Source organism: Xiphophorus couchianus, chromosome 20 (genome assembly GCF_001444195.1).
Source record: "Xiphophorus couchianus chromosome 20, X_couchianus-1.0, whole genome shotgun sequence".
NCBI classification, from domain to species: Eukaryota; Metazoa; Chordata; class Actinopteri; order Cyprinodontiformes; family Poeciliidae; genus Xiphophorus; species Xiphophorus couchianus.
Genome location: NC_040247.1, coordinates 4866108 through 4879528, shown reverse-complemented (window position 1 = coordinate 4879528; position 13421 = coordinate 4866108). Strand labels below are relative to the sequence as shown.

Below are 13421 nucleotides of genomic sequence, written 5' to 3'. Positions count from 1 at the left end.
GTTTACACCCTGTCACCCTCAGTGCTGAAACAGACTCTGTAGTGTGCTGCTGCAACTTCTGTCTTTAATTCAGCATGTTAATAAATCAGTGAATATTTTTAACTTAAGAAAAATATAGAATGCATAGCATTCAAATAATAAAACAGCATAACTTTTTTATTTAACCACAATGACAGGACAAATAATTGCACTGTGAAGTGTAGCACAAGAAATATTTTCATTCATTTTTCATTTTATTTATTATTTCATTTACTTAATAATAAACATAGTTAATGTGGCAACTAAAAGAGCAGAGACAAAATATAAACTTATACAGTACAGACCAAACGTTTGGACACACCTTCTAATTCAATGGGTTTTCTTTATTTTCGTGACTATTTATAAGGCAAGAAATCCCACTTATTAACCTGACAGGGCTCACCTATGAAGTGAAAACCATTTCAGGTGACTACCTCTTGAAGCTCATCAAGAAAATGCAGAGTGTGTGCAAAGCAGTAATCACAGCAAAAGGTTGCTACTTTGAAGAAACTAGAATATAAGGGCTATTTTCAGTTGTTTTACACTTTTTTGTTTAGTTCATATTTCCAAATGTGTTATTCATAGTTTTGATGCCTTCAGTGTGAATCTACAATGTCAATAGTCATGAAAATAAAGGAAACTCAGTGAATTAAAAGGTGTGTCCAAACTTTTGGTTTGTACTGTGAATGCCCAATATTCACATAAACTAAATTAGCTATTCACCTCAGAAGACTATCAAAACGTATTTTAAATATACAAAAAAATACACAACAAACCATGAGCTTATTCAACCCCATATCACTTCATCATAGTAATTTTCTATTTCTTTTAAATGCAGAAAAAGATTTAGATTGTTTTATTTCACTAACATTGTTCCAACAAACTTACAAGTAACTTTTCAGCAAGATATTGAAGCTTGTTTGAAGTCAATAATTCTTGAATATTCATAAAAGTACTAAAACTGCTGGTAGAATTTTTCACTCATAGCAGAACTTTTTCCAATGTTATAAGTGAAAAAATCTGTCAGTGGACCTGATTTATTTTAATTAATATTCAAGAATGATTGACTTAAAATAAGCTCCTGTGTCTTGCTGAATAGCCACTACTGTGTTTTTTCTTATTTCAAGTGTAACAAGATATGCCCACTAGAAACTGGATAAAATACTGGTTAATATTTGTGTTTTTGCAGTGAAGGAGAACATATAAAGAACGTTACTTTCTGTTTCACTGGGGCAAAAAAATATGACAAGATACAAGAGTATATTTCTCTCTGCCACTCTTCAAAATGGGAAAGACAAGAGAATGTGGCATTTAGATTGCATGCAATTGAAAATCCCAAAGGAAAAGAAAAGTTGTAATTCATGTCATCCAAGCATCTTCCGGGAGTTGTTGTGGATGGTGATGCTGCGGAGAAGGAAAGATCTCCAGCAGCAGTCAGTCTTGCAACAAATTTGATGAACCCAGTTGCTGGTTGACATGCTAGCAGCTCCATTTCCAGGTAACAGTAACATGTCCTGGATGACAACATCACTTGTTACCAAGTACTGCTAATCCACCTCATTTGCTTTTGCAGCTAATTTGTCTGAAAGTCGGGCAGAGAGACGAAGGAGTCAGAAATACGATCAGTTAAAGAGATGGTTTGAACTTCCTCCTTCTCTCTGATACCCTGAAGCCTTTTCAGTTCTCCTGGGATTTGGGGTCAAAGTTCAGGTATTATTTGAGCTGTTGAAATGCTAATCAGTCCCAATTGTGAAAAAAAAAGAAGCAATACTTTGTTGCAATGGTTCGACATCATAATGACTAAAAAAGAAGTGCATTAATCTTGTCTGCAATTGCCTAGAGCCGGATCCAAGTTTATTTTTCCACCTGTTGCACAGTAAGGAGGATAGTCATTGAGCTTAGTGTTGAAAGACTCCAGAATATGCATCTGTTGATGTGAAGTTGTGCTATTGCGATAAATAATTAATTTATTTAAAAGGTTTTTAGACATTTTTATTATGGGTATTAATAAGTCGAGAGCACTATAGTTGCTTTGACTTTTCCCCATGACTTAAAGTGTGTTGAAAGCCTTCGGCCACTTAACCACGCATCTCAAGTGTCATATTATATTTTATATATATAGCTTGGCAGCTGGCAGAAAACTAAACACAATAAACCGCTGACAACATTCTTACTGTATTCCAAAGGCTAAGGGAGACATTTCTGTTGAGTATGAACAACTACAATTAAAAAAAGAACATACTCATTCTTTTTTTTAATCAGTTTTATTAGTAAAAAAAAAAAAATCCCTTTTCACATATTTGGCCTTACACTGCAAACAAGTCTTAGGCATTTTGCTACAATCAATATGAAAAAATGAAAAGCTAAATATAGTAGCTACACTGTTGATATATGTACTCAATGTGGTGTACAGAGATATTGTGTTTGCACAAACAATGGGAAATAAAGAGTAAGGATTGTGTGTAATATCTACATTATTACAGATAATGTAATATCTGTAATTATTACATTATCTGTAATGTAATACAGATAATGTATACATTATCTGTATACATGTGTACACATGTAGGCATGTGTACATACATGCCTACATGTGTACATGTAGGCATGCACACTACATGTACATGTTACAGACTGATCAGATTCCTAGGGCCAGCCCAAGACTTTTTGTTAATTTCAACGAAAAAATCTAAACTGGTGCATTATTAATGTCACGCCGTTGAAATAATCAGAAAAAAGATATGGGTTATAAGGAAACTGTAAATCATATCACATCAACAGTCAAGATGGGTAAATGTGCTAAAATGGCTTTGGCACCAAAATCTTAAAAATAAGAGATAAAAATGAAATAAAAATCCAGGTACATATAATAGTTGGGACTTATTAAACTTCATCAAGTGATGGGACATTTACCAAAGTGCAGCGTTTATGCTACTAAAGTGCTGTCCCTTTTCTATATATTTGCCGAAGTTGTGATTTAGACAAACAAGACAACTAGAAGTGTTGTTTCAGGTTCTCAGGTCTTCACAAGTTAGAAAATAGCTAGAACAAAATAATTGCTTATTTAAACCTGCAAATTAAGTATAAGTCAGAGAAAAAATTGTTTAAAACAACTGGATCTGTGACAAAAAAAAATGCAACAAAAATGAGAATTATTCCTTCTACAACAGCAGTGCCATTAAGTGTGAAGGTTGTTGTATGTCTGAGCAAAACATTGACCAAACGCCATAATACAGCATCTACTTAAACTCTTGGAGAAGGAGAAAGAGGGGTTTACACTGATAGTAAAGGAAAAAAAGGCAGTTTGAACTTCAGTCTCAATATTCCAACATTTGTTCTCTTTCAGTTGAATTTTCAACTGGATCTAAAAAGCAAATTGTGGACATACAAAGACAAAAAGTCCAGTTCATGCTAGAAGAAAGGCTGAATAACTCTTCCACTGCAACTCAGAATTAAATTCATATAGAGGACAAGAAACGGCTCCAAAAATCATATTGTGTACAATTGAAGCAAGAATCAAGGCCCTTGTGTTAAAGAAGAATGAGGCACAAAAAGTAAAAAAAAAAAAAAAAAGAAAAAGAAAATCCAAGCTCACACTCAATTAAGGTCAAATACAGAGTTCAAGTTCAGTGAGGGGTCAACATTGTTAACACAAAACCACGTCTGATGAAGCTTTCTCACTTCTAACATGAGATCAGAGCTCTAAAATAAAAGTTTTCTTTAAACGAGGCCTCGTTTCCAGATCTCAGTATTTTCATCACAAGCCAAGTAGTAAAACAGCACTTGGACATGCAAGGCAGTGCTGATTAGGTTAAAAAAAAGGAAGGATGAAAACATCTTTATTGGACAATTAAAGAATCAGTGAAAAAAAACTGCTTTCCCCATTAAACAGTTTGGAAAGTAAAAGAAGGATGAACAGTTAGCACGGGCATGTGAAGCGGAGGGCGTCTTCTGTGACTATAATGAGGAAATGCAGAACAGATGGCAGGAGATGGCAGCGTTAACACAGAATAATTAGCCACTGTTTAAAGCCCTGATTAAACACAGAGCTGCTGAATGTGAGGTTCTTCTGATCAAAGAGGTTAAATTATAGTAATAACATATTATTCCCTGGAACCTTACAAGTGCCAAAGAGACTACTCTTCAGAGCCAAAGACAGAAGAATAACAGCAATTCAAATAAGGACTTCTAACAGGCATGCACACTAACTTCAGATGTTTTTAACACAGGTTAGCCTGCTTTTGTCCTAATAATGCATCAGTAAACTAACACTAATTTTAGTCCACACGCTGGACAACGTACATAACATAGTTGAGACTTATTAAACTTCATCAAGTAATGGGACATTTACCAAAGTGTAAATGTCCCATTACATTTCAACCAAAATGTTGAAGTATTCCCTCAGTGTAAAGGAAGTAGGCTCCCACACATATTTCATTTCTGCATTGTTTTCTGCATGATTGTTGTTTGCATCTAGAGAACGTGAGGTGGGTTTGGGGAGCAGGGTTGCTTTGTCTGGAACAAAAAAAAAAAGAAGTAAAAAAATCAGGCAATAAAAGGAGCATATAAATAAATCACATATAAACGTCAAAGAGGAGATCCTTCATGAAGCTGAGATTATTTTTTATCTAAAAAAAAATAACTTAGAACTTTACTTCAATGCATCTTTTTTTCTTTTTTGCTGACAGAAAATGTTATTTTTTTTGTTTTTTACAAATGTACAAGTGTACAAGTATAAATGACTTCCATGAAGAACACTGGAAAGCTTCACATATCACCTTTAAGGTATTAATGTTTGGTTTAAAACCTGAAAAGTTCTTTCTCAGTCAGTTTTAATATGAATCATGATGTTTGGAAAAAAAAAAAAGGTCTTGGCTGCTGCTGTCCGAGTCATGCTGCAGTGACCAGATATGAGTGTTTGTTGGGGTTTTTGAAAAAACATTTTGTAATGTGTTGTGTCTTTAAGCTGAAGCACACCAGGAGAATAGTGGGGTGGGTAACGTTTAGTTCTTAGGTCACGTTGAGTTCAGCCACCAAAATTATCAGCAGCATGTCCTTCGAGACTCTGAGACCTGCCGTCCCAATTTGAAACTTTTGCCTGATGTTGCTGCTGCACTGTCAGCAACAGGGATCCTCTTACCTGCAAGGAAACACATAAACACGTTGATATGAGCCTTCACATTTTGTGAGAGATTGTATGTAATAAACCAATAATCAGTAGCGCAGAATTACAAAGTGGAAGAAAGTAAATTCTTGTGTATTTGTGTATTGTGTAGTTTTGCAGTGGAAAAGATCTGACATCAGAATCCTACTAATTAGTTAAATAGAGTTATTTAAATAGTGTTTAGTTTAATCTCAATATAAAGGATAGGTTTCCAAAAAATATCCCAGGCTTTGTTGAGAGAGCACTGTTCAAACAAATATGACCGTCCACCTCAACGTACAGGCAAAGCAAAGAGCCGCATGGTGCTCTAGTAAAATGAGACTGAAATGTACATTTTTAGCTTGCATGTAAAATACTACATCTGGAGTAAAACCACCACGGCAAACCATCCTGAATACACAACCAAACTGCGAAACAAGATGGTGACAGCATCATGATGTGGGGATGTTTTTCATCAGAAGTAGCAGGGATGTTGCTCTGATAACACATAGCAAAGAAAAAGATTATGGAAGAAAATCTGTTAAAATACTGAGGTTAAAGGTTACCTCCTAGCAGAACAACTATTGGTTTAGATCAGGGATGTTCAAAGTGTGGCCCATGGGCCATTAGAGGACCCCCACTTTCCACCAGCACAGATGATTGATGCAGGAAGAGTCTTTGTTCACTTTTACAATAGTAAAGATGAAGAGCACAAAGCAAAGTATTTTTCTTTAATAACCACATCTTGGTCTTATTTTTTTGTAATTGACCATAAATTAGACTTTAATTTGAAAGCAGACTTTGTACCCAAATGTCTTTAAAATCAAGTTATTGAACTTTGAAAATCCTTATTTGTGCTTTGATCTGCAATAATTTGCACATACATTTTCTACAAATATCCAACTACTGCTTTTAATTGATGTATAGCACATTAAATTCATTTTGAGCATTTAAAAAAATTTTTAGGGCCCGGCCACTCTATCTTGACAATTTTGGCCCATACAACAAAACGTTTGGAGACAACTGGCTTAGATAAAAACAAATTCATGTTAGAATGAGCAAATTAACATCAAGATCTACATCAAGTGGAGAATCTGAACTAAATTAATGTTCACTGATCCATACATCCATCTGAGTACTAAGAGGAACTAAAGACAAATACACACCACACTAATTAGATTTATTTGAAGAAAAAATGAAAGCCATAAATTGTTTACTTTCCACTTTGCAATTATGTGGTACATTGTGTTAATCTGTCATGTAAAATCCAAATTAAATGGATATCAGACTGCGAATATATTTTTAACGGATCAAAAAGAAAATATTTCACTTTTGTTTTACTTGTTGACTTATTTACACTGACTTAAAACTCTTGAAACATTTTTTAATAAAAAATCTTAAATTATTCAAAAAGGTATCTGCTTTTAGATACAAAAAATAATAATTATATGAGGAGTTATGCTGAGGTGAAGAGCAGAAACTCACTTATCTCTACAAACACCTCGTTGATGTTTATGGCGTTCTTGGCGCTGGTTTCCACAAAGATTGCATGGATGGAATCAGCATAGTCCTTGGCATCTTTTTCTGGCACTTCTCTGTAAACATACGAGATATATTAGAAACAATGTTTAGCAACCTGTAAACCAATTCTCTCACTAAGCATCACTTATTTTTCTGATTACACAGAAGATTTCACAATTTAACAGATAGAGAAGGAAGAGTGTTTATCAATGTTCAAGAAGATAACAGTGAAATAAATTAACAAAATCCCTTTTGCATCATTTTGAAGGAAAAGTCGAGTGTTTTCTGAAATTTGATTGCCCCCCTTTCTTTGTTGCTGTGAATTGGGAGTAATAACCATCAGATAACTTCAAAACATAACTATAAGATCAAGCAAAAGTTCACCTGGAGTCTAACAGGTCACATTTGTTGCCAGCAATGGCGACCACTATATTAGGAGGTCCATGCTGGCGAAGCTCTTTCACCCAGTTCTTCAGAGTTTGGAAGGAATCCTGATGAGACAAGAAATATGTTATTATAAATGAAAGAATGCATGGAGAGGTGCATAAAGTTCAATCTCCACTGACAACAGGAAAACTGAAGCATTATTTTTTTTTATAAACAAGAACCAGATTGGTGCCACTCTCATGTCAAAATGCACAAATTAATTATAAAAATGTTATTGTTTGCAAGATTTTTTTCTCTTAAAGAACTTTTATTTCTTTTCGCACAAATGTAATGAATGTAAAAAGCTAATTAGTTGAAAAAAGAAAAGTTAAAATCACCTCTTTTGTGATGTCATAGACAATAATGGCCGCCGCTGAACCTCTGTAGTACATCGGCGCCAGAGCACGAAACTATGGGAAGATTGAGAAACGTTTGAAAAAATAAATAAACAATACTGTGTGGACCTTTGAAAGGGAAGCAACATAAATGATGAGTCTAAACTGTGCAGTGAGTTTAATCTCTGCTTAAACCTTTTTTATATTCAGACATCATCAATCCTGAAAATAGCTTAAAATCCAATGAAATGTGAGAAGGATTTAGAATGAAGAATGCGACTGTAAATAATCCTATTACAAACAATCGACGCTGACGCATCAGTGAAGACCTTCATTTCCTTCCAGTCATTCATTTCGTGATATATGAATGCTAAATATATCAGTTCAGTATAACTGCACAGTTTTACACGATTACCTCCTACAGATTGTGGTTTTTCATAGACTCTGATGCAGAAATGACATCACTAAGCTGGACAGTAGCAAGTGAAATAAAACTCTGATCGACACAAAAAAGATGCGTTTTTAAAAATCAAGCAGTGCAAGTCCTTTCTCCTTACACATTCAGATGTTATCAAGGGGAAAAGGAGCAGAAAGTGTCAAAATATGTTAACAAGTAGACATTTATGAATGATCACACATTTGATCTAAACCAAAAGCATCATGGAGAAACTCCTTGATCAGAGCAACCTGTGCAGAATGTGTAAACTCTGATTTACCGGGTTCTGGATTTTAAAGAAAAAAACTCTCCCCAGCTCAGACCTGACCTCATTAATAAGCCAGCTCAGTAGTGTTTGAATTTCTTTAAAGGAAATTACTATTTTTCTGTTGCATGTGTGAGATTAAGCTACTGAAATACAAGACTGATTTGTTTATAGTTTCTCACATATTGTTGGTAGATATCATCTACTTTCAGCATTACAGCATTAAACTACTGGTACTTGAAAGAAAACTTTTAATACAGTAAGTAGAGTTTTTTTTAAGTATTCTTTTGGCTGTTGAAGCATCCAGCAAAACAATGACTTGTTTTTTGATCTTGTAAATAAAAAGTGAAAAGAAATTTAAAAATATTTGTTCATTTTCAACATATTGCTATCAGTCTAATATCTAAACTACAAACCTGACTCACTTACACCAGTTCTGTCAAGAGGAACTTCAACAAACTATTGTGAGAAACTTGGGAAAGGAGATCCTAAAAGCATGATCGAAGTCAAACAGCTAAAAGGCAATGTAATTAAGTACTTAAAAATATGTATGATGACATTAATAAATGAATCTGTGACATATTTTCTCATTATTCTGACATTTAGCAATTTCAACTGACCTAAAACAAGTGAAGTTTGGTCTTATTTTCCTTCAGACAGTGATAATTTTTTAAAATCTTTTTATCCTATGTATGTAAACTTCTGGTTTCAACGGGTAACTCTGCAGCTGATAAATTCAAGTGTCACACATCAGCTAATGATATTTATTTGTAAAGCAACGACCCAGAAACTCAAAATCCTGGCTGACCCAGCCTGTACGGCAATTCGGTTTTCCTTCACAATAGAACAAAACAAACCATTCGTCTTGGAGTGACAATGTTACCTCAGAAAAGCACACATTCCCCATAATTACAGTTGTTACTGGCCTAAAGTCTAGCAGCAGGAATCCAGCTTGGGATTTTTTGGCAGAGGCACTGAGCAGAGCTCTGTCTGTTTCGCTGGCGAGTGCTCGGGCTTCGCCACAGCAAGACCTGTGTGGTCGATCGCCGCCTGAACCCAAAGAGCAATCACACCGAGGCCAGACGTCTGGCCACACAGAAGCAAAAAAAAAAAAAACAACTACAGTGATACCCTGGCAGAGCTGATTAATAGTTGAAACCACAAGCTGGGTGTACGAAAGGGACTTTCTTTTTCCAAGTGGATGTGAAGCTTCACTTCGCTTGATTTCTGTGAAACAGGGCAGTCAGAGGCGTAAGCTTGGTGGGTTACAGTTGGGATCAGTTGTCGCTTGATGCCTGATCTGATTTTAAGATATGGATGCTGAACTTGGGGAATCTCAGAGACTTCCCTTGCTGTATTTATGTTTCAGCTGGTTTTGTATTCCTTTCTTGCAATTTGTCAGATTTTGATGGGCCAAAGCTTCAAAGAGATTAGAAAACAAGGCCTTTAGATACCACAGCCGCTTTGTAGAAACAGGAACCCAAGAGCACATGGTGCATTTGACTTTTTTACATTTATAGATATGGACTTGTTAAGCAATCAAGAGGTTGAAATGGTGGTGCATAATAAATGGGGCTGAAACATCCTGCATCCTTTGCTACAAATGACTGTATATGCACTAGAGGGATGCTATGTTACTGCATTTCAGGCAAGAAAATCTTTATTTTCTTATTCAAACAAGGAACTGATTTACTTGCTTATGTATTTTTACTATTTTGTACAAATCTGCAGAATGCAGCAAATTTTTTTTATCTAGTTATTCAATTAATCATCAGAAGTAGTGATAGAATCATCGCTCCCTCAAATAATTGTTATTTGCAGCCCTAATTAAAAAGTAAAAAACAAAAACGGGATAGTCTGATGTAGAGTGGCAGAAAGCGTGAGATAAGATACACCAGAAACAGCAGCACACGCCACAGGGCTGAGACGCTGAGTTCATCCTCCGGTCTTATCTTAAATAGGTCTGCACGGATGTCCCCTGAAGAGCACAAGGAAGAGGAATCCTCCAGAGGGAAGGAGGATAAAAGACGAGCCGTATCTTATCTCAGCTCTGCGGAGAGCGCTGACGCAGGGGACAAAACATTACAATAGCAGAAGGTTGAGCTTGAGACAGGGAAGTTCAGAGGAAAAAGGGAAGTGATGTTGGATATCTAAGGCACAGAGAGACAGGAGTTAGACAGTGAGTCAAAGGAGAAAGCTGCTCCTTTCACACAAAAACACTGTCACTGGGCTGGTTTCACTTTCAGTGTGGATTCGCTTTTATTCTATATGTCTTCTATCGACTCCAAGAAAATATTTTAAGAAAAGAAATGCACTTATATATGAACAAAAGTCAAGTTTGTGTCAGGAGTGACATCAATTTGAGACAAACACGTATCAGAAGCATCAAAATACAAAATATGGTAGATTTGTATTTGGCTTTCAAACAAAACAAATATCCCTCTCCGATTAAAAAAAAAATACCACAGAAAATATTCCACACCTCCTTCTATAGAAAGGAAAATGTTGCCCCCTTTCAGAAGAATTAGCTAACTGCAGGGGCTCACACACAGAATTAGAGCTACATAACTATTTCACTTACTTTAAAAATACATGGAAATTTTGTTATACTTCAATTTCAGAGTAACTAAATGAAAAAATACTTACCCTCTCCTGTCCTGCCGTGTCCCAGATTAGGAATTTATGCATCTCATTTTGGTATTGCACAGTCTTGGTCATGAATGACGCACTGTTGGAAACAGTGAGCAGATGATTATTAAATTAATTTGAAAATTTATGATGGGTTTATTTTTGAGGCTCAAGAAAATAAAGACAATAAATGTTTGATAACTGTTGATACCATCTTTACTTTTTTATTATACCCACTTAAAATATTTTTACTTAATTTCTGATCAATATGTAAGTAATAAAACTATATTTTAACATCACACTTTAATTTCTTATTACTTTTTTATTTTTCTAGGTTGATCATATTGCATTTATTTTACCTGCATTTAAAACCTTTTGTGACTTTTCAAATGTATTAGTGGTGCTGTTATTTTCAGTAAATGTTTAGAAACATAACAGGTATTGATCTCTTAATTATTATAACTCTATAATTATAATTAGTAGATGGAGAATATTATAGAGTTGGATTTTATAGAGTATCCAGTTTCCGCACATCAAAAAACCTTGGGATTCTTGGCACAAATTCAATCTTGTTTGCAGTGTGGATTGGACTCTGTTAGAACTGCCTGGTATTCCAGATCCCGTTTAGAGTCTCAAGGTATAGTAGTAGAGAGGAGGCTGTTTTGGGAAGATCAGAGTGTTTGTTTTTCACCAATTATTTGATTGGCATGTGTGTTTGCATTTTCAAGCCATGATCTTAAACAGGAAGTTGACTGCTAAGTAGCTGGAATTAAAGCCAGATCTAAGTTGGAGGCCTTTTTTTTTTTTTGCCAAAGAAAAGATGGAATGCTCCTTTTGTTTTATGAATAATGATGCTGGATAGCTGCCCTTAATGAGGGCATTGCTGTGATCTGTTGCGATAAAGAACGAGCAGAGTCGAAAACCAAATGTCTCAATATTCTGGTCCATCTACATTCCAGCCCTGACTTATGGTATGAGATGTGATTCATGAATGACAGAGCAAGATGCTGGACACAAATGGCTGAAATCAGCTGTGTCTGGGGAGAAGTCAGGCTCAGACTAGAGAGTAGGTAAGAGATGTCTCATCCAAGTGGGATGATGTTGGTCGTCTGCATCGAAACGGGTAAGCTCAAGTGTTTCAGGCATCTCGTCAGGACGCCTTTTTGAGGTTATACAAGGTTATTCAACTGGGTGGAGAGCCTGTAGCAGACACATGAACACACTAGAGGGACTTTAATTTCTTTCTGACGTAAGAACATCTTGAAATTCCACAAAATGACATGAAAAGTGATGCTGGGAAGAGAGACATCTGGATTTCTCTTTTCAGGCTATGACTTTTATGGCCTGATCGCAGATAAATTTAATTCAATTCAATTCAAAAATATTCTATTGATGCCAAATAGAAATTAAAAGTTGTTGTAACTATAAACACAGTGGATTGATGGATAATAGTTTTGGGATATTTTTATTAATATTCTTATTAAGTTATTTTCTTAATTACATGTCAAAATTCTATTTAAAAACACAAAGTAGACCTAGTTTGCATTTAATAAGAAACAAAAAACTTGAATATTTAAAGATTTTGGCAAACAATCATTTTAAAATAATTATCAAATGTTTGGCAATAAGATAGCCCCATTTCCTGTCAACATAATGCTTCTTTTCAGCTTTTACTGAAATCAATAGCAACCATTTAAGAAAGCATTCTCCCAAAGCCACCAAAAATGTGACAGTATATTATAAGCCACAGGGGAAACTTACCCAATAGTTGGGTTGATATTTGGGTCAAAACTGTCCTCCACAAATCTACAAACAATACTTGATTTTCCAACTCCAGTATCCTGAAGAACAAAGAGAGTTTGTATTAAGCATGGACAAAAGCTATTTTGTGGCATTTTCTTCTTGGAACCGTGAGTTCACATTATTTCCTTAGGCAAAAAGGTCAGTAGTTTAAATTAAGCTACAGACAAATTATTTCCGTGATTACTGACAGGGTACTTTTAGCTGGTTGACTGTCCTCGTTCTTTTTTTCCTGATATTCTCATTAACCTATTAATTGGGTAGAAAGGCTGATAATTCAAGGTGCTTATCGTACGTATAAGAATAGTACATATGACAAATTGAATAGTATACAAGACGATCAATTTCCTAAGATTATGTTTAAAATGTACGTGCTAAACCTTCACGTCAGATCATATTGACTGTAGTTTTGATTACAAACGTAAGTACAGAACTGCAACATCACAAATGCATATATCTGACCATTAAACAAATCGACACCGTGACTTACCCCAAGGAGACAAACTTTCAGCTCTCTCAGTGCCATGTCGTTGTATCTTAAAGCGAGATTAGATTGCGATTATGTACAATTTTCTCCTCTTCTCTCTTATCTGAATATTCTTCAGGTGGTATCTGTTTGCAAACACTATAGCTTCATAGTGACCAAAAGCTGTAAATGGACATCCCGACCTAGGCAAACAATCCCACTGTACGCATCAAAATGTCTCGAAGTCCCTCATATTTCATTAAATATTGTCATTATTGAACGTAGCTAGCTAGCTAACTGCGAAGCCGCCGAATCGCGCAGGCTCCATCTTGAACTACGACATATAGTCACATGACTCTATAGCTTCTCTTTTTTTGTTTGAA

The 13421-nt window shown here is 35.3% G+C and overlaps 1 protein-coding gene across 1 annotated transcript; it reads right to left on the bottom strand.

Annotated features, from left to right (window-relative positions):
• Window positions 1-4730: 4730 nt before the first annotated feature.
• On the bottom strand, window positions 4731-13365 carry rab22a (RAB22A, member RAS oncogene family). The gene is made up of 7 exons (XM_028003074.1): window positions 13063-13365; window positions 12534-12613; window positions 10791-10872; window positions 7447-7518; window positions 7067-7173; window positions 6647-6756; window positions 4731-5158 (listed from the first exon to the last, which is right to left on the bottom strand). Exons 1-7 carry the CDS (start codon window positions 13096-13098, stop codon window positions 5061-5063), a joined length of 585 nt encoding a protein of 194 aa, XP_027858875.1. The 5' UTR covers window positions 13099-13365; the 3' UTR covers window positions 4731-5060.
• Window positions 13366-13421: the final 56 nt, after the last annotated feature.